This window comes from Plecotus auritus (genome assembly GCF_963455305.1).
Source record: "Plecotus auritus genome assembly, chromosome: 3".
NCBI classification, from domain to species: domain Eukaryota; kingdom Metazoa; phylum Chordata; class Mammalia; order Chiroptera; family Vespertilionidae; genus Plecotus; species Plecotus auritus.
Genome location: NC_137772.1, coordinates 157,644,684 through 157,667,546, shown reverse-complemented (window position 1 = coordinate 157,667,546; position 22,863 = coordinate 157,644,684). Strand labels below are relative to the sequence as shown.

Sequence of the window (22,863 nt, the reverse complement as noted above, 5' to 3'; positions counted from 1 at the left end):
TGTTAAAAATCTTACTATCATTGTAGAATTGGCATTAATTCCTTTTGAAATTCTTAATTACTCTGGCCTTGCTTTAAGTTGATTCTTATTTTTTGCTTTTGTTTTTCCATGTTTAGGCTTGTGCAAAAAAAATAAAAATAAAAAAAAAGAAGGCACTGTAACCAAGTACTAATTGCTCATTAATTTTTAAAATTGAGGGGACTACAGGAAGATATTTTTTTCTTTTAAGTATCGGAAAGATAAACTATATTTAAATAAGAATGATGTGTTTTATAACACTGAATTCAGTTAACGAAAAGCACCATTTACTTCAGGTGAACTAAATGTTTGAGTGCCTGTTATTTCCTCCTGAACACTTAAGGACAGAGGATACACAGTTGGAATATGACATGGACTCGGTTTATGAGGAGTGTATTTTCTAGTTGAGGAAGAAAGATTGTATGAAAAAAGATCTTTTATGGACAATAACAGTAGCACACTTTACCAGTAGTGGAAGAAAAGTATTCAGGAACAATGGTCCTACACTAAACTGCATAGTTTTGAGGTTAGTTCTGCCAGTATATCCAGTAAGTTGACTCTACAAGAAGACTAAATGGTACTGTTAATCTTTGTTTTCTTCAAGACTTATAAATTTTTTGGTTTTTTGTTTCTTAAGTCATCTGTGTAAGATGTTTGGTTCTCTATTGTTCATGGAAGGTTTTAGGGAGATTTTAAAATAAATTTAAAGAATTAAACTCAGGAAAACAAAATTAATATTTGTCTTAAAACATATTGTTGTTTTATATGAGGAGACCAAAAGTATACACTTTTGTTTATCTTCATCTGAAAGTTAGTGTTCTTACTGTATATCTAAAATTATTTTCTATGTACCCAGTATGTCTGGATTTGGAATGAACAGGAATCAGGCATTTGGAATGAATAACTCCTTATCAAGTAACATTTTTAATGGAACAGGTAAGCTTATTCTGGAGATAGTACCCTATAAACATATGGTAGATCTTTGAAATATAAAGCAATTGAACATACTAGTCTTAAAATATTACAGGATATTTTTTGTGTGTGTTAAATTGGTAGAATTTAATCTAGTGAGAATTTGACAGGAATAGGACTTAATTCAGTGAACAGTTTAGAGATATTTAAATATATTTTTCACTTGGCATGGTAAAAACATAGTTTTACAACTTCAGTATTATTTCCTTAATACCTAGAGGACCCTAAACATTAACTAAGTCTTTATATATGCCTCCGAATCTTTTTTGCTTTAGGAACTTTACCTATCCTCAGTCCTGTTACCATTGTCCAAACTAGGTTGGGTGGTACGGCATTCTAGCCGTGAGACCCAGAATGAAGAAATCTTTAACATTATATGGAGCCACTTACAAGTTTTTCTTAATAGTTTTAATACTGATTTTGGCATTTTAACCCTTAGAAATTTTATGTGTATAATTCAAAATTAATTACATGGAAAACCAACTATGATATTGACAGTAAAGAATTCTTGCAGTCTGTTGATTTATTTCTTTTAGCATCTGCTTCAGACCAAATAGGAGGCTTTGTTGCTATTCTGCTACAGGTTTCACCCTCTTCCACCCTTGCCTCCTGAGAAAGGAAATAAAGGATGTTGTTATGGTCATAGGAGCCAAAATGAATATGATTGTTGAGAGAGAAATGTATGTAAAAGAAGTAGAAGGTGAAAGAATGATCAGTTAAATAGAGCATATGTGGAAGCTTGAGAGAAGATTTAGTAATGAAATGTCATCTATGGCTATAGACTTTGATTTTTAAAGTTCTCTCTTTAGCAGCATGGGTTGATCAAATGAGACTTTAAAATTCCAACTTTTAGCATTTGAAAGTTACTGATTTGTATTCAAGATGTTAAAATAATACGAAGTACCACATCCCATTGTTTCTAAAATGTACATTTTTTAAAATATTTTAGTATCTCTAAAATTAAACTGCATCTCATAGTTTAAGGCAAAAATATTTTAAATGTACCATAAAGTAACTGTCTGACAATGCCATCTTACATTCTGAATTATGGTTTTATACATGTCTATAAATTTTAGAATTATTTTTAAAATTCAGCTTTAACTAAAAATATTTCACGATGGGAAAATAGTTACTAAAGCCCTAAAAATATAAATTTGGGGGTTAATTATCTGTTTTTAAGTAAAAATTATTTTCAGATAACATGGCAATTTAATTTCATCTTAGAGGACCTGAATATGTGTATTAAAAATTAACATATAGTTAATTTATAATCAAATAATTAAAGAGAGATTACTATATAGGTTGAAACTGTGTGAATTGTTTATTTCTATTTTATTCATATAGTATCTTATTAAAACTTAAAATTCATCGACTTCAATTTAAAAAACAACAATGGGTATGAATGATTTTATCTTTTACCTTTCATAATTTTAAATTGCCACCTAACTTGGAATGTTAAGAGAGTGTATTTTTTCTTTCAGCAATTATCTTGAGATAAAAGTGTTGTTTTTTTCCTCAGAATTTTCTAATTAAGAAACTTGGAGAAAAATTAAAATTAACTGGAAAGAAGGCAAAATAAAGTGAGAATGGTTATAAAGCGCTAGGTGAAAGAAAAACTGTATTGCAGGCTAAAACCAAAGTAGAAATTAAATTCTTTAAAAATTAGGAATACAAGATTGTAATAATTATAGAATAATAAAAGTTAAAACAAGGGGGTGATTAAAATAGGCAAAGTATAAATGTTGGGTTAAATTTTAATTTTTAAAAGGAAGCAAGCTGAGTTTGTAAAAATTTAAAATGAAGAAAAAGAAATTTTATCTAACATATTTATTGAGCGCCTACTGTGTAATAGGTAAAAAACTTTTGGTCTTTATATCATATTCCCATGCTTCCTAAGAATTCAACAGACATGGGAACCCTACTTATGCTACCCTGCTTATTTCCCCAAATCAAAACACACATGCACTCACACACATGCATATACATCTGTGATGAGACCAATAGACCACAGGAAAGAAGTTCTTACGATTTCTGTTTCCACTGCCTTCCTTCAGATCTGATTCTGGCCATTTGCAGGAAGCACTGTTATTCTCACACTTGTATATAATTGAAGCTCCAAGCATTTCAGATAAAAGCTCTGCTTTTGGATATAATGAAAAGAGCAGTTATATCACAATAATCTCTCTCTTGCTAGCTAAAAAGCTATAACTTTATAGAGTATCATCTTTCACTGGGGAAATACAGTGTACCACCTTATTGTTTATTCTTTACCTTAAGTCTCTGAGATTTAAAATTTTTATTATGCTAGTTATATTTTGCTTTGCTGAATTGTTCATGAAATTCTTTTATGTGAAATCAATCCATAAATATTTATTGTATACCTGCATATACCTAGTACAGTGCTGTGGATTATATAACAAGAAGGCACTGTCATTTCAAATTATATTATGGTTGGCCTCTAATAATATCTATAAAATGTTGGTTGAGTCAATAACTGGTGTTCTTTCTTATTATTTAGATGGAAGTGAAAATGTGACAGGATTGGACCTTTCAGATTTTCCAGCATTAGCAGACCGAAACAGAAGGGAAGGAAGTGGTAACCCAACTCCATTAATAAACCCCTTGGCTGGAAGAGCTCCTTATGGTAATTAAGCTTTTTAATGATGGCCAATGGAAACTTTCCATTGCACATACATATACACATACTGGTATACATGTGTGTATGTTTTCTGATCAGAGTAGTATAATTTGTTGGAGTTGATATACCCAAAGTGCGTTTTCCTCCCAGAATACCATCATAGCAAAGTTAAATGGGAAAACTTAGTTTGTACAGAAACACCAAAAGGAAGTCCTCATTGGTATTCAGAAGTTATTTTCTTCTGGCAGTTCTGCATTGATATACCTTAATGACTTTGTGATCTGCCTTTTATTAATTTGTCACACATTTTTTAAAAGAATACATTATTAGTGATTAATAATGACTGACCATACAGTAAATATTTTTTTTTAAGCTAGTTTTTTAGCCTCCACACTATTGACATTTGGGTCAGATAATTCCTTGTAAATGAGGGGCTGTCTTGTACATTATAGGATATTTAGCAACATCCCTGGCCACTGCCTACTGGATGCCAGTATCACCTCTTACCTCTTACCCTTCCCCCATTGTGACTACCACAGATGTCTCCATAATTGACAAATGTGTGGGGGGGAAAAATTGCCTCCTGTTGAGAACCACAGCTCATGGGTCATGTATAGTTTATGTAGACTTTCCGTCACCATTGAAATACCCCATTTTACTGACTCTAATAAGAAATTTGTCTAATAGATGCTAAATGAAAAGAAGAGGGGTGCTAAATATTTTCCATATATTCCTTGGCCTTTAAATGTTCAAGTGTATATAATATAGGATTTATTTGTATATTATAGGACAGTTGTAGAAACACGGGCAGTAACAATTTAGACATGAAAATTATGTAGCTGCAATGTAGCCGTATTCTTTGTATTCGTTGCACATAATTGTTTCTTTTTGGCAGAACCTGATAGAGACCAGTAGCAGAAAACAATGAACTTAGAGGGATCAGTTCATCACTCTTAAAACTGTTTTTTCCCATTTTCAACCTAGAAGGATTTCCATGCCTTTCAGAATATGAATACAAATAATATATGAAGAAGGGAAAAAGTAATTGTTCATATTCTGAAGTTTCCAAATCAGTCTTCCAAAAATAACAAAAAATGATCTGGAAGTTGAGTACCTAGCTACTTGATTCTCAGTTCAGACTCTAATGTTTTTAACCTTTCCTCATAGGTCCACTTTTTCATCCCTTTAATCATTCCCGTTGCTCTCCTTGGACCAACTCTAGTTTCTCCATATCGTTCTTGAACTGTGGCGCCCCAAACTGGATATTGTTCTCCAATAAGGGCCTGACTAATGCCAAGTATAGTGGGAGGATTACTTCCCAGTTCTTGCATGTTTTACATCTATTACATGGAGTCCAAGAAAATCTGAAATAATACGGAGTTGTTTAATAATTGATTGCAATTTGCTCACTCTGTAAGTCACTTTCAAGTAGAATACTGACATGTTCTCTTAAAATTTATTTTGTTCATTTGTATTTGACAACTGGTATTTATAATAGCTAGTCAAATATTTAAAGCAAGCTTTTAAACAAAAAATTATTAATGATTATTATCAATATCAAATTATGTCTTAAACACTTATTTCCCTTGCATTATTTTGTAAATTGAGTTGTTAATATATAAAAATTTAGTTCTTTATTGTTATTCTGAATACTAATTTTTTTGAAGTATGCTTTCAGAGCAAAATAAAAATATTTTTGGTATATTATGAGGGAAGTTAACTTTATAATTTTTAGCAAAATATCATAAATATCAATTGCAATTCTCTGGATTATTTTCATTACATAGTTGGAATGGTAACAAAACCAGCAAATGAGCAATCCCAGGACTTCTCAATACACAACGAAGACTTTCCAGCATTACCTGGTTCCAGCTATAAAGATCCAACATCAAGTAATGATGACAGTAAATCTGTAAGTAACTGAGAATTATGTATGTCAGTGATGTAGTGTTTTCCCTTCAGATTTCTCTTATATTAACAGTTTTATAGACTATAGATTATATTAAGGACTTACTAAATACTATTACAAAATTGTTTATCTTGAATATTCGTAATAATCTAACTTCTGAAGAATGTGGAAACTCTTTATAACTTAGAAGATAGCCTATTTTTTTCCTATTTCATATAGGTTTGCAAATTTCTGTTGAACTTCTCAGAGTTAATTTAGACTTTTATTGTAGTCCCTGTCAGCTGGATCCCATGAAGTTTGATATTATAGCCTTCTAAGGAGCTGTGTTTTTCTTGAGTAAGTTTTCTCCTTGAAGAATCTTTATACACATTTTTATTCCTGTGTTGATTCAGCCAACTCAGCTTCCTCTTTCTGACTTAACGAATATGTTTATTTCTTCCACATTGCACTGAAAATAGCTTTTTTTTTGTGATGGGAGTTTGTATATTAAAATATTTGATAAAGAAGAATATTGGGTAAGAATTAAAATAAATACGAATTTTAAAAGTGCATATGTTCTGACTTATCTTGGAAGTTTTTATGGTGATATTTAGGTATTTAGTTCCTCTTCTAAATGAAAGTATTGAAGACTTGTAATTTCGAGTGTATCCTGAAGCATAAAGTCCTGAGATAATAGTTAATATATTTTGTCTGTGACTGAAAATCTGAAATAAATAAGAATTATTTTTCATATATTCCTTGTCCTTTAAATGTTCAAGTGTGTATAATACAGGATTTATTTGAATACTAATGGGACAGTTGTAGAAACAAAAGTATTTAATGTAGAACTTGGAACACAGGTAATAATTTACTACCAAACTAAATATAATAAAGAATGAATAGAAATGTGAATTTGAAATGTTTATACTTAACAAAAATTAATGTTACGTTTAATTTTTTTTTTTTCATGTTAGAATTTGAATACATCTGGCAAGACAACTTCAAGTACAGATGGACCCAAATTCCCTGGAGATAAAAGTTCAACAACACAAAATAATAACCAGCAGAAAAAAGGGATCCAGGTGTTACCTGATGGTGGGACTCCATAAAATATGTCAGTGGTATTACAGAATTATTTTATTTTTTTACTATTTCAGCAAAGATAAAAATGACTATGTTCTTCTTATTCAGGTCGGGTTACTAACATTCCTCAAGGGATGGTGACGGACCAGTTTGGAATGATTGGCCTGTTAACATTTATCAGGGCAGCAGAGACAGACCCAGGAATGGTACATCTTGCATTAGGAAGTGACTTGACAACATTAGGCCTCAATCTGAACTCTCCTGAGTAAGTTTTTTTCTTTCCTTCCACATTTGTACATAAGACCTCCTTGCATATCATCAAGTTGTATCACCTGCAGCCACTAATTGTTGCTATATCTGTCGACTCATGGGTCATTCCCTCTCCTATTAGCTCCTGTATCTTTGTCATTTCCCAATATTACTCCTCTTATAATTCGGCAGTTTATACACATATACGATCTTTCCAAATCCTGACATCTCGGCTCCTTGAATTTCTCTCCTCCAGAAATCTTACCCCTCTACTATACCTCACCTGCTCACCTCTTTTATCATCCTTTTGAGCTTGCCATTTCTAGTAACTTTAGTTTCTCTGTGATTTTAAGTCTGTGCTCCCATGCCACTTCTTATCTTCTATCTCTCTCCCTGTAGTGTTGGCTCCTGTAATCATTTGACTCTATTGGGACCTTCAATCCATTCTTCTACCTTTTTGTTGTTCCAAAACATCCCTGTGTCTCTTTCCCTGCAGTGAACTCCCTTCTTAACCAGTTAAATTCTATGGTCAGTCATACTGCTCATCTACATATACTCTTTTTTTTTTTTTAATATATTTTATTGATTTTTTACAGAGGAAGGAAGAGGGATAGAGAGTTAGAAACATCGATGAGAGAGAAACATGGATCAGCTGCCTCCTGCACACCTCCTACTGGGGATGTGCCCGCAACCAAGTCACATGCCCTTGACCGGAATCGAACCCGGGACCCCTCAGTCCACAGGCTGACGATCTATCCACTGAGCCAAACCGGTTTTGGCTACATATACTCTTGACTGCTTTGCCCCTCTCCTGCTTTGTCATACTTGCATGACAAAAAACTATAACCCTGGTGATATCTCCACCTATTCTATTTTTGACCTGTGCTACTGAGCCTGGCGGGAGAGAAACGTACAACTTCACTGCCTGGTTTCAATGTAGGTGTACAGCCAGGAACGGGAAAAGTAGGACCTTAATTCTGCCGACCATAATCATAACTGGCATGCCTAGTCCATTTATTCTTTTGCTGTCCTGTGCAACTATTTTATATTTGCCTATTCAAACCCCTGTCCTTACTCTCAGGTGATGGCCTTGTTTTTTTATTTCTATTTTTTTTTTTTTAAGAAAGATGGAAGCAATCAGAAGAGAATGTCAGCATAGTCCTCCAACCAAATCTGTTTACTACCATCTGCACTTCCCTTATCTTGCACACTGTTGTAGTTGATCCATTCTTTTCTTTGTTGGGTTATTTCTGTCAGCATACAAATATGTTATTACTTTCATATTAAAAGTACTTCTTGACCTAATGCCCCCCCATTTTTATATTCTCCTTTGAAGTAAAATTCAAAAGAGCCATCTCTATAAATCCCATTTGTCTTCTTCTATTCTTTGTTAATATTTTGTTCCTGCTACACTAAAACTCTTGTCAAGGTTATCAAATGACCAGTATGTTAATAAATTCATTGGTCACTTTCAGAAACTTACCCTTTTTGGACCTGTCAGCAACATTTGGCATATATAGTAGAAGCACTGCTGCATTGCTTCTCACTGGTTTAACTGCTACCATCCTGTTTTGAATCACCATCCCTTCCTGCCTGGATTATTCCATTAGCTAATCACTGGTTATTTTTTCTTCTTCCTTTGCCCCACACAATCTCTTCTTCTTTACACAGCAGCCAGGACAGTTATTTTTGAATAAGTTTATCCTCTGCTATATACCCAGTAAGAATTTATAGTTTCGTTATGATTAAAAACCCAAAATATTTACAGGCCTTCTAATATCTATAGGCCTGATTTCTCTCTCTCCAACAGCTTCTCCCTTTGTTCACTCTGTCCCAGCTTCACTGGCCTTCTTGCTGTACCTCAGACATGTCAGTTATAGCTCTGCCTTAGTGGTTCTAGCAGTTTCCTCAGACTAGGATAGTCTTTGGCAGATAAATAATGGTTAATTCCTTACATTCTTCAAGTCTTCATTCATATCTGACCCTTTAAATGATAACTAACCTGATACCTATATTTAATTATATAACTAATCTCCTCTCTCTGCCCCTCCACTAATGGGGAATATTATTCATTATGTAAATTGTTTTTGTCTGCCTCCCTCCAATCCACCATCCTGAACCAAAAGTAAGTTTCATTTTGTCAGTGATCTTTGCTTTGCTTGTTTATGTATTTCAAGCACCTGTAATGGTTCCAGGCATATAATAAGCATTCAATAAATATTTGATGAATTTGAACTTTTGCTTTTAATAATTACTGGGGTTTTTTTGGACCATAAAAATGGGAAAGTAATTTTACTTGGGGCATGGCATTAATGAATTCTAAGCAAAGACATAGATATCTATATGTCCGGTTGTTCATATAGAAAAAGGCATGCAGGTTATGATTATTACAATAGCTTTATTGACTCAAAAGAATGTCACAATGCAACTGTAAACCTACTTTTGCCAACCCCTGTATATATAAAACCTTGTTTCAGTTTCCTGCTGTATATAAGTCATAGTAAACCCAAGAAAGGAAATTAGAAATAAAAAGTTAATGTTTTTGAAGTTAATTGTTTTTCCTGATTTCCTGAACTAAAATTAGAAATCTTTTTTTCTACCCTGGACTTCAGAGTGTTTTTTTTTCCCCTCCTTTATTCAGAAATCTCTACCCCAAATTTGCATCACCCTGGGCATCTTCACCTTGTCGACCTCAAGACATAGGTAGGAGATTGTATTTGTGTTAAGACCTTTAAAAAATATATTTATAACTGAGAATCAGTTAATAAGGCTTTTTTTATTTTATTATCTAGACTTCCATGTTCCATCTGAGTACTTAACGAACATTCACATTAGGGATAAGGTGAGTGTAGTTTATTATTCTACTCAGCATGAATTTATAAGTACTCAGGCACTGTTTTTCAGTTCAGATAGCATAATATTTTAAAATAATTAGCAATGGTCTCAGGTATGATTTCACATGTTCATTCATCTATATGTAGCAATTTTATTTCTACTTTGGTTTATAATTTTAATGTTTTAATGAAGTTCTGGGTTACATTTTTAAAATACTTTCCAACAAAACAATTTTAGGACTGATAAAATATTGCTTTATAGTTATCAGTAACAGGGTACAACCATAACTGTAGTTGATGGGAATAAACTAACTTGAAATATTTAATAGATTCTTTCTGATGTTCGTACAGAAGAAGACATGCAGGTTATGATTATTACATTAGCTTTATTAACTCATAAGAATATTACAATGCAACTGTAGACCTACTTTTGCCAATCTCTGTATATATAAAATCTTTTTTTTAGATTTTATATCCTTATCAGTTATAAAGATTTTCTTATAGTACAGATACAGGGTTTTTAATAGAACTACATATTATCTATTTAAAAACTGTTTATGACTTTTGGCTTTTTTCTGTATTTTTTTTCTACTTTTGAATTACCTAAAATTCTAGTTATAAAGTAACTGTTAACAGATTGCAGCTTTAATCTTTATTTTTTTTCCCCCTAGTCAAAGAAAGAAAGAAAGTGGTAAACACTTACTTTAGGGAAAAGAACTAAGAGTTTATTTTTGTTAGAAATGGTGTCTGGATTTTGGCCTTGTAAAAAAAGGATATAATACATTAAAATTACATATTTGTGTTATATGTGTATAGTGGCTAATGTAAATGACAGTGTTCTGCATCTGTACCATGTAGTTGTGTAGCCAAATCAATGTTGATGTTGTGGACAGGCAAGTAAAGAAATATATTTCTCACTATGTCTTAATTCTTGAGTTAGGTGGAAGATAAGTATGAGATGGAGATAGATATCTTTTTCTATTTTTGGATTGTGTGATTTGCTGCCACCACCACTATAGGGCTCTTTTGCTCCCAGTACCTAAAGGTTCCAGACCATTTCTCAATGCCAATTTAAGAAATACTAACAGGATGATTTGACACATTTGGTACTGCTACCTGAATGGGGATAATATGAATGGAGAGAAAAATTACATTCAGAGAATGTGTAACAGTTAAGTAAATATTTAGATACAGGATTGAGTAAAAAGATCCAAGTATTTTTGTTTTGGTGAGCATTTAAGATTTATATTAATATCTCACCATTTATATATTTGGTGAGAATTTGAGACTATTGAACTCACATTTTATAGTTTGGTAGGCAATTAATTTGTTTCTGCTTTCTGAAGGACATGTAAAGCAGTCATTTTATACATTCATTTAAACAAAAAAAAAGCAATCTCTTCGTGATTTTTGTACTAAACATCCATGATTTGCTAAATATACATAACCAACTGATTTGTGGTTGAGTCATTGTCAAATGCAGATTCAGTAACATTTCCTGTGAGTCTATTAGACATTCTACAAGGCTTGTTCATATATAGTCTCTTAGTTAATTTCACTTTTAGTCTTAGTAACCCTCATAAGATGTCATTGTCTACGTTTTATAATTGAAGTTTAGAGACATTAAATTACTTGGACATGGTATGTTAGTAAGTAATGAAATTAGGTCTTAAATATATAAGTTCTGAATCTTTGAGCACGATGTTTCATTATTACTCCCACATTGGATAACTAATAAATCCCTTAAGTAAGACATTCAGCATTTGAACTCAATTGGAAGTTTTTATTTAGCTCTTTTCCTAGTAGTACATAAAATAGATGTACCAGAAGTAATTGTTAAATAACTTTAGTCACTTAAATAATAAACTACCCTAAATGATGAAACTCTCCTTTAGAATTATAGCTACTTGTATAATCATGTAATAGCAGTTATCTGCTATAAAGAGTTTCTGTTTCTGTTTTTACTTTAGTGGTAGCAGTTATATGATAGGATTTTCAGACTTGTTTTACATTTGAGAATAATTTATTTCTCTTTTTCAGCTGGCCGCAATAAAACTTGGCCGATATGGAGAAGACCTTCTCTTCTATCTCTATTACATGAATGGAGGAGACGTATTACAACTTCTAGCTGCAGTAGAGCTGTATGTTCAAAATATTTTTTAAACATTTTTGTATTATAGTGGATCTTGTTTATTCTGAAAGCTGCTTTTAAAAAAATGATGATGGCTTTTGTTTTTAAAGTGCAAATATTTCTCCATCAAAAATTTATTTTTAAATTTAGTAAAATAAAGTTAATTTAGATTGAAACCTTAGATTACTATGGCTTCATAATCACTGTGTACATAAAAAGAATTTTAAACTTAACCCTAAGTTTGTAAGAAGCCTGAAGGCAGAATCAACTTGGATCATGGATTTGGTGAATATAATTTTTATAAGATATGGTTCATAACTGTGGTTCATCTGACTCCTTGTGGAACCACATATGTTAATGACAGTGAATTTCATCATTTAATAAATATCTATTAAATATTATGTGGGCAAGTCACTGTACATATATCTTGTGTGTTTTGAAATATTGATAAGATAAAATCCAACTTAAATTACTGTTAAGAAGTTGGTCCACGGATATGTTTTTTTCTGAGCATTTCTGTTTTTACCTGATGTCGTACAAATAAAAAGTTTGTGTTGTTTCTCATGTACAGTTGGTAACATATTAGTCATTCTAATCATGTTTACTATACAGTGAGTTACTTAAAAATTTCTGATGTTATGATTAGGAGACATTTTTACAGATTTAAATATTTTATAACATTTCTTATAATATTTCTATAAATGGCTTTGATTACATACTTAAATGTAAAATTTACTGTGTTGATAATAAATTGTTTTTTATTTCTCAGCTGAGAATTTGTTTTTTTCTCATGTTATTTTTACATTTTTTGTAAGATAGTAATTGGTAACTGTTCCTTTTAAGTTATAAGTGAATAAATTCATTCATCCATCCATCACTGGCTATTTTGTCTCATATCGTATATCTAAAAATTACCTCATGGTATGGGTAGTAAGGTATTTGTTTACATGGAGATTTTATGTGAATTTAAATAGTTAATTCAAATAGACATTATATATAGTTCCATACAAAATAATTCAAGTAGTAGGCATTTTTGTTTGTTTTAATAGATATTTCAATTTCTATTGAATATTAAGAAAAAAAAAAGTGAAGTTTCTGGAACACAATCGATCTTTATTTGGCCTGCCTAACATTTTACCACATCACTCATAAAGTTTTTAAGATCTTGTTCTGTTTGCATTAAAAGTTTCTTCAGTTAAGTAAAGATGTGGGTTTTGGAAAAATTAAATTATTTTCCTGCGTTTATTTCACTAGGGTTGTATGTAATAATAAAAGTCAGGACAAAGAAACATTCTTATTTATGTTTTGTGTGTAATAATTTTCTGAGAAAAGTTTTAAAAATGTGAGCCACAGGAAAAAAATTAATTGTCTTTTTCTCTTAAAAATTGAAGTTTTAACCGTGATTGGAGATACCACAAAGAAGAACGAGTATGGATTACCAGGGCACCAGGCATGGAGCCAACAATGAAAACCAATACATATGAGAGGGGAACATATTACTTCTTTGACTGTCTTAACTGGAGGAAAGTAGCTAAGGTATATATTTTGTTCATGTATAAATCTAGATTTAAAAAAGAAGTGACCTCTCTTGTCTGTTTATATTACCAATGCATTCATTTTAGTAACATGCCAGATATTTGATCTTTTGTCTCTACCTCCTCGGCTTGATTTAACTCTAGGAGAGTATGCAAAAACCGTTCATTTCACTCACAGTTAGAAAAATGATTGAACTTGGTAAATTTTTCAAAAGCCTTGGTGACATTTTAAATATTTTTGTTTCTACTCAGTTGTAAAATAAAGATACTCTTCTGCAGTGCCAGTCATGTATTATATTTTTGTTACTTTTTTTTTTTTAATATATTTTATTGATTTTTTTACAGAGAGGAAGGAAGAGGGATAGAGAGTTAGAAACATCGATGAGAGAGAAACATCGATCAGCTGCCTCTTGCACACCTCCTACTGGGGATGTGCCCGCAACCAAGTTACGTGCCCTCGACCGGAATCGAACCTGGGACTTTTCAGTCCGCAGGCTGACGCTCTATCCACTGAGCCAAACCGGTTTTGGCTTTTTGTTACTTTTTATTAAGCAGGTCTAAGATTTCCCTAAAACCAGTATATAAACAGATACAGGGTTTTTAAAACAATTCCACTCATTGAAGAAAAGCTATTTAGAGTTTTGAAACAGAAGACTGTTCATTGGATGATTTTTTAGTTGTTTGGGCTTTATTTTTTTTCTTTTGAGTCAGCTTTACTAAACTGATAAAAAGGTAAAACATTTTAAGAAAACAATGTAAAGTGGTTACCAGATATTTATCACAAAAAACGTTTTACATTATAATATTTCAAATAAAACTTGAAAAATACAAGGGATTAATTTTTTAATTATTATTTTTAGGTGTTTTCTCAATGATAAATGTCATTACTTCTCAGACCAAGTCCCTATACCACTATAGACTGTATTTGAGTTATTTTAATAATTCTACTTATGCATATCTTGATTTCAAAAGGTAGATCTGTGCTCTAACTTTTCAGTTACGTTAAAATAATTATATTCATTACAAATAGTACCTAAGACATTGTGTATATATTACCTGTTCTTTAATAAGTGATAGTGTAATAGAGAACCATAGTCTTTGTTGTCATGGATTTAAATTTAACTCCTGTTTCTGCTATTTATGCTTTCACCTTGTGCAAGTTTCCTTTTAAATCAAAATACTTGCCTCTAGATTGTCATGAACTTTAAATGAGATTACACACAAACACATTTACACTAAATGTAGTACTTGGCAAATACTGAGTATTTATATATGAGAGTAGTTGTGATAATTTGTTGCTGCTGTTTCTATCATTGTTATTACTTTTTTTCCCAAAGATGGAAAAACAATAATTGATTGTTGTTAGATTAGCACGGCAAACTGCCGCTCGCAAGCCGCGGTTTGCCACTCTGTTGACTAATGAGTTTGCCGACCACTGTGTTAGGTCAATGGTACTCAAATTTTAGCTTACATCAAAATTACCTGGAGACCTTTACACAGATTGCTTGGCCATACTGCCATTGTTTCTTATTTAGTAAGTTTGTAGATGGAACCTGAGAATTTTTATTTCTAACAAGTTCCCAAGTGATGCCAGTGATGATGCTGGTCCTTGTCTGGAGCCACACTTTGAGAAACTCTCAGTTAGTTGATTCTATAGGAGAGAAAAAGTCTCTTTGGAGGATGAAAAATTCTATTAGGAAATAACTGAAGTTTTTTCCATTCAATTTGAGGCTTTTGCTCAAAATCATTGTAAATTATTCCAAATTTAGTATATGCAAAAAAAAGGGATGGATATGTGAAGTAGATAGATATATAATTTTATTTTTTTTAAATATATTTTATTGATTTTTTTACAGAGAGGAAGAGAGAGGGATAGAGAGTTAGAAACATCGATGAGAGAGAGACATCGATCAGCTGCCTCCTGCACGCCCCACATTGGGGATGTGCTCGCAACCCAGGTACATGCCCCTGACCGGAATCGAACCTGGGACCCTTCAGTCTGCAGGCCGACGCTCTATCCACTGAGCCAAACCGGTTAGGGCTAGATATATAATTTTAGATAAATTTCAGTTTAGTATATGTGAAGAAAATCAAGTTATGTGAAAAATACTTGTTTTCTATAGAACTAAGTTTCTCCATAAAGGTAAATATTCAGAAACAATTTAATAGGGCCCCTATTAAACATTAATAGGACGCCTTATTATCTCACAAAAGGAAATCTGTAGTCAGATAAATGTCATTTTAAAGAATATTTTGTTGCCCTGGCCGGTTTGGCTCAGTGGATAGAGCGTCGGCCTGGGGACTGAAGGGTCCCGGGTTCGATTCCGGTCAAGGGCATCAAGGGCATGTACCTTGGTTGCAGGCACATCCCCAGTGGGGAGTGTGCAGGAGGCAGCTGGTCGATGCTTCTCTCTCATCGATGTTTCTATCTCTCTATCCCTCTCCCTTCCTCTCTGTAAAAAATCAATAAAATATATTTTTTTAAAAAAAGAATATTTTGTTTGTGAGTGTGTGTGCACACGCGCGCACACAAAATAATTTTACCCGATTTTATCTCTCTTGTATTGTTGAGGTTTTTCTTAACCTTTTCCTTTAAAATTTTTAGCAGTGAAGTTGGAAAATAAAATTTGGGAAATATCACTAAACTATTCTCTAAGCCCTCACCGGTTTGGCTCAGTGGATAGAGCGTCGGCCTGCAGACTCAAGGGTCCCAGGTTTGATTCCGGTCAAGGGCATGTACCTTGGTTGCGGGCACATCCCCAGTAGGGAGTGTGCAGGAGGCAGCTGATCGATGTTTCTCTCTCATGGATGTTTCTAGCTCTCTATCCCTCTCCCTTCCTCTCTGTAAAAAATCAATAAAATATATTTAAAAAAAAAAAAAGATTTTAAACTATTCCCTAAGAAATCTCTCTTGAAGTAATTTGCTAGCCACTTGTACTGATACTCTTCAACAAAATTATTTTCATAGTAATGAAAGCAAGTGGAATTTTGGTTTTTATCAAATTTCTTTTGATTAAAATACAGGTTCATAAACTTAAACCAAGTTGTATTGTATTCACAGAATAAACTTTTGCAATGGCTTCTGTTTTTTTCAGGCTGTTTTCAGTATTTTTCTAGAAACTGGATTAGGAATTAAGAAATTAATTTAATTAAGTTATATTCATTAATAGATTCCATTATACTACACAAACGCCATTAAAATGCCAGGTCCCAAGTTAATTTCAAAGTCCTCATCTCTAAAGTGGGTGTGGCTTACTATTTACAGGTGAAGAACAGCATTAAATAGCTTCAACTCATTGTAAGAAGCCTACACTGAGAATTAGTATTATAACTAATAGCTTGATGTTACCATGGTATCATGAAAAGTATTGGCCTGATTCAACCATAATCAGGTCTCCATCCAGAATATCTTGTATATGAGGTTCTTCCTTTCTCTTTTGCAAACCATTTAATATTTTTAGGGAAATTAAGAATTGTAATGTTAAGGGATTAGATTATTTAAATCAGAAGTACTTCTTATCCCTAAAAATTCTGACTCTGAGTTCTAGAATGTGGCCCATTATTTATTTTAAAAATGTCTTATATGTTAATTTATGTACATAAAAATTTTGATACTGCCTTTGCTTATTCTCCCCTTTTAGATAATCTTGATTTGTCAGCAGACTATGTGGTCTGTCCTATGTGGAATTACTCAGTATCGCACTAATTTAAAATTGTGGTAATTTGGATAGTGTGTATAATCTTAATGAGTAAAATTCGAACAATAATTTCATCCACAGAGAAATTTTAGATGTTGAAGGCTACCCTGTTATCAGTAGCTTTCTCAGACTAAACTTACAAGCTTAAGAATTTTTTCGGCCTAACTTTACCATTTGAGTCCAACATTGAATAGGATTTTTAATGCTTAGGATTTTTACCATATCATAGCCTGATATAAATAAGGGTGGTGGTTTTTTTTTTTCTTTTCATTAACTTCACTGGTACATTTTAGTACTTTTTATACTGTAATTAGGAATGTGCTTTTTTCAAAATAAAAATTATTTCTAATATAACTATACTTAAGATAGTTTGTTACTTCCTAAAATTTAATGAGGATTTATCATAGTTAAGAGAAAGCTGACATTTCTGAGGATTTTAGAAAACATTCCTGCAGTGTATGTTTTTCTGTGAAATTTGATCAGTAGTAATAATTTTACTTGACATCTGAATCCAGTGCATGTATTCTACTTCATAGTAACCTTTTGAGAATATGTAACCTAATTTTATTAATAGAAAAACTAAGACATTAAAAGTTGTTTTTAAAAAGTATCTAGAACTCTTTCTAGCCTTTAAAATCATTAAACTGTAATCTAAAAATTTTTTTCCATTAGAGCAAATATATACATAGATCTTCTAATACCTATGCTTTGAATACTTCAAAAGTTAAGTGTTCTGTTTCTAAAAGAAATGAAGAAAACTGTGTTTATTAATTCATCAGCCATTAGTTACACTTCGGCTAGGAGCCTGGCACTATTCTAGACAGCAGGTAGTTGTATACAAAAGAAGACATCCTTCTTGCCCCTACATACTATACAGAGGTGTACATATGTGTTATGTGTGTGCATATAGCATAAACATGTAAAAGAGATGTAATCAACAATCGAAGTTGAGGATACCAGTATGTAGTAAGCTTTGCTTATTTTAACAATGGAAGTATAGAGAAAACAAAAATAAGATTTTAAAAATGGAACACAAAAGTGTGACCCATTTAATTTCTAAATCTGATATAAAGGTCTTTGAGAGTCTCTTAATCAGGGGTCCTCCAACTTTTTAAACAGGGGGCCAGTTCACTGTCCCTCAGACCATTTTGGAGGGCCGGACTATAGTTTAAAAAAAAAACTATGAACAAATTCCTATGCGCACTGCGGGCCCAGGATGAGTCGGCTGCTAAGCAGGACAGGCAGCGGCACCCTGTGGACCAGATAAATGTCCTCGGCGGGCCGTAGTTTGAGGACCCCTGCTCTTAATTATCATCCTATATAATAAAAGGGTAATATGAAAATCGACCAAATGGCAGAATGACCGGTCACTATGACACGCACTGACCACCAGGGGGGCAGGCACTCAATGCAGGAGCTGCCCCCTGATGGTCAGTGCGCTCCTACAGGGGGAGCACTGCTCAGCCAGAAGTCGGGCTCACGGCTGGCGAGCACAGCTGCAATGGCGGGAGCCTCTCACGCCTCCGCAGCAGCGCTAAGGATGTCCAACTGCCCGCGGGGAGCAGGCCTAAGTGGGCAGTTGGACATCCCCCAAGGGCTCCCGGGACTGCAAGAGGACGCAGGCCGGGCTGAGGGGGGACCCACCCAAAAAAAAATAAAAGTGCACAAATCTTGTGCATGGGCCTCTAGTATTAAAATATTTATGTTCCCTAGATTTAAACTGATCTCTTTTTTTAACATGTAAGGAAAATATATGTGCATTGATGAAATCACTCTAGTTTAAATTTTAACAATAGAATTCACCAATGTGCAATGACAAAGACAGGATAATTGAATAGAATTTTAAATTTTATAACTTAGGTTGTGAGATGTATGATTTGTCACAGTTACAAATAGACTTTTTACCCTATAACTACACATAATTTAGAACTAAAATGCTAATTTTAATTTCTAAAGAATGATAGATCAAAAAGATACTTTCTTTACTAACTTGGTATGCATCTTCAAGCCAGACAATATTCTTTTAAAGCCTATCCAGGTGAAAGGAGAGTTGTGCTTATACAGAGTATTAAGGAGAGCTGTGGTGATTGTGATGGTAATTTTGGTATTGCTAGTTTTTACTGATAAACATATAAGCACTGTGCTTTTGTTACTCAACAAACCCTATAAAGTGAACCTTTTTAGATTAAAGTCATCACTGGGTTCCTTCTTTATAAATATTTGGCAGTGGATTGAGTTTTTCAACATTATTTATGGATAGATGGTGTAATGAAGTGATTCTATTTTGGATCTTGGGCTACGAATATTAAAAATAATGTTTTATACTGGAAAAGTCATGGTATTACATGGATCTGGGTTCTAATCCTAAACCTGATACTTGTATGACTAGGGCATTTTCCTCAGATGCAAAATGAAGATGATATCTACAGTTATCATAAAGATTAGAATAAAATCAGCTGTAGCCCTAGTTTTGACACACATTAGACTTTCAGCAAGTTATACCTGCTATTAATGTAATATCCTTAAATTTTAAATACTTGGTTTTGTATCTCAAAATTTAATCATGACATACATTTTCATTTTAATTTAAGAGTGAAATTCCTTCTTAATAGTGGGAATACTCATTATGAAATCAATTCAGAACAAAACAGCAGATAAGGTAAAATATGGTAACCCATAGTACTAACATTACTTGCTGGCTTTCTTTAAATCATAATATATCATATTAAATAATTTTTTAAATGTGATCAACTGAATAGTTTGTGCTAAATTAATTTAGGTTGTAGAATTAGTTATTTTAGAACCTCTTGCTCTTTGGATTTACGAAGGTATGATTTTTATATTAATACTAGAGGCCCGGTGCACGAATTCATGTACCAGTGGGGTCCCTTGGCCTGGCCTGCGGGATTGGGCCAAAACGGGCTCTCCGACATCCCCTGGAGGGTCCTGGATTGTGAGAGGGCACAGGCCAGGCCAAGGGACCCCACCGGTGCACAGTCAGGGCTGGGGAGAGACGCTGGAGGGTGGCCAGCGAGGAGGGGCTGCAGGAGGGCTCCAGGGCGTGTCCAGCCTTACTCGCTCAGTCCCGATTGGCCTGACACCAGCAGCAAGCTAACCTACTGGTCGGAGCGTCTGCCCCCCGGTGGTCAGTGCACATCATAGCGACTGGTCGACCAGTCAGCTGTCTGCCCCCTGATGGTCAATGCACATCGTAGTGAGTGGTTGAGCAACCTTAGCATATTACACTTTGATTGGTGGAACGGTCAACCAGACATATAGCATATTAGGCTTTTATTATATAGGATAGGATGAAAATTATATTCTGCATCTCTTTGATCTTGGGGAAGTATAAAAACAATGGCTTCAAAATTCTTAAAGTTTAAAACTCATGAAGTTAGTGTAGTATTTTGAAAGTTTAATTGAAATAGGCTATGCAGTTTGCTTTCAAATGTGCCTACATCAGCCACTGTGTAGTTTTGGGTAGCAGTTACATCTTTTCAGGGTTTTGGTTTTATGAAATGGGAAGTCTGGAGATGTGTGAGTTTTAAGTTCATTGTTTTTCCTGAAATTTAAATAAGGTTAGAATAACTTTGTATCCTTTTTTTATAAGACAAATTGGTAAACTATTTCTAAAGTTTTTCATGAAAAATAAATTTTTAGGTTTTATATTTCATTGAATGAGGCTTTACTTTTAAATATAGCATGTCCCAAAAATGTATACACACTTTAACTGCTGACAACTCATTTAATTTTCACTCCTTTTCAGGTTTAACTGATTTGAAATAATGGGTGAAGCCATACTAAGTTTTGAACAAAGAAAAATTATCCTAAAGTGGCATTATACTTCTTTTTATGGGGATACATAAAAGATAAAGTTTATGGTACAAAATCAGCAGCAGTCGACGAATCGAGGGTGCACAAAATACCGAACGAAATGATTGTTGATGTTTGCGATTCCATTGCTTCACGTTATCAGCAGTGCCTGGACCAGAACGGTCATCACTTTGAAAACTGACGTTGAAAAAGAAAATTATTTTTTCTGTAGATTCTTTTAAATTTTGAAAATGAACTGTATGTTAATAAATACTGACTTTATAATCTATTCAAAGTGTGTATACATCTTTGGGGACACCCTATATTCTCTAATTTTCAGTGTTTTTTATTAGTGATATAGTAAGTACCCTGCAAGTTTTTATTTTTGAGGGGGAAAAAACATAGAATTTGTGTCATAAAATAGATGTTCACGAGAAGTCTTACTTTTATGCAGGAAGTCTCTATTTTATTTGTCAGAGAGAAACGACAGCATATTATTTTCATTCAAGCTATATTTTACTTAAGAGTTGGTATATCTGTGTCTGTGAACATTCTCATAGATGTAGGTATTTTGTTAATATAGTAAAATACGTTTTCACGAAACTTGGAGGACAAAGGGAGAGGAAATCAACTAAATTCTTAAATTTGGTTTTGTAGGAGTTCCATTTGGAATATGACAAATTAGAAGAACGGCCTCACCTGCCATCCACCTTCAACTACAACCCTGCTCAGCAAGCCTTCTAAAAAAGACTTCCCTTTTCTTGGGGTATGGCTGTCTCAGCACAATACTCAACATAACTGCAGAACTGATGTGGCTCAGGCACCCTGGTTTTAATTCCTTGAGGATTTGGCAATTGGCTTACGCAAAGGGTCACCATTTGAGGTCCTGCCTTACTAATTATGTGCTGCCCAACAACTAAATTTGCAATTTGTTTTTCTCTAGTTCGAGCAGGGTCTGAATTTTTTCATTTATTTTCTTTTTTTTGCCAGCAGACAGACTTGGGTCTATAAAGACAAGCAAGTACACTGACTGAAGTTTACCGTTTAGTTTCTAAAATGTAAAAAAGAAAACCCACAAAAGACTCAACAAAATTAGACCACAAAATTTGCATTGTTCATTGTAGCACTATTGGTAATAAAATAACAAATGTTTGTGCATTTTTATGTGAAGATCCTTCTCGTATTTCATTTGGAAAGATGAGCAAGGTCTGCTTCCTTCATTTTATTTCCCCTTTTGTTTTTGAAAGGCAGTTTCGCCAAGCTTAACGCAAGAATATCTGACTGTTTAGAAGAAAGAGATTGCCACAATCTCTGGATGGTTTCCAGGGTTGTGTTATTACTGAGCTTCATCTTTCCAGAATGAGCAAAACACTGTCCAGTCTTTGTTACGATTTTGTAATAAATGTGTACATTTTTTTTAAATTTTTGGACATCACATGAATAAAGGTATGTATGTACGAATGTGTATATATTATATATATGACATCTATTTTGGAAAATGTTTGCCCTGCTGTACCTCATTTTTAGGAGGTGTGCATGGATGCAATATATGAAAATGGGACATTCTGGAACTGCTGGTCAGGGGACTTTGTCGCCCTGTGCACTAAAGGGCCAGATTTTCAGCAGCCAAGGACATCCATACCCAAGTGAATGTGATGGGACTTAAAGAAGTGAACTGAGACAATTCACTCTGGCTGTTTGAACAGCAGCATTTCATAGGAAGAGAAAAAAAGATCAATCTTGTATTTTCTGACCACATAAAGGCTTCTTCTCTTTGTAATAAAGTAGAAAAGCTCTCCTCACTGCAGTGTTGACTTTGATTTGAAATTGTGGAATTATTTCTTCAGTATGAAAAATAGAAGATAAAAAAAAACTAAGGGTTTACAAATATCAAATTGAAGGGTGTAACAATTTTAAATGTATTCTTTCAGTTTTTGACAAGTAGTTTAATGAGCCATCACCATTTCACTTGTAGGTTATTTAAAATGTAGACATTTTTAGTAT

The 22,863-nt window shown here is 33.3% G+C and overlaps 1 protein-coding gene across 7 annotated transcripts in view; it reads left to right on the top strand.

Moving 5' to 3' along the window:
• Positions 1-22,661, top strand: part of CNOT2 (CCR4-NOT transcription complex subunit 2) — a 140,631-nt gene extending 117,970 nt beyond the window's left edge. For 6 of the 7 annotated variants that reach the window (XM_080659473.1, XM_080659469.1, XM_080659472.1 and 3 more), the window contains 10 exons: positions 875-954; positions 3,509-3,634; positions 5,416-5,540; positions 6,491-6,611; positions 6,708-6,864; positions 9,490-9,551; positions 9,641-9,690; positions 11,723-11,823; positions 13,205-13,349; positions 21,517-22,661. In XM_080659473.1, the coding sequence (XP_080515599.1) occupies positions 876-954; positions 3,509-3,634; positions 5,416-5,540; positions 6,491-6,611; positions 6,708-6,864; positions 9,490-9,551; positions 9,641-9,690; positions 11,723-11,823; positions 13,205-13,349; positions 21,517-21,603 (1,053 nt within the window). In that variant the 5' untranslated portion in view covers position 875 and the 3' untranslated portion in view covers positions 21,604-22,661. The remainder of the gene's footprint in view (positions 1-874; positions 955-3,508; positions 3,635-5,415; positions 5,541-6,490; positions 6,612-6,707; positions 6,865-9,489; positions 9,552-9,640; positions 9,691-11,722; positions 11,824-13,204; positions 13,350-21,516) is intronic. The other variant, XM_080659471.1, reaches the window with a different exon arrangement.
• Positions 22,662-22,863: the final 202 nt, after the last annotated feature.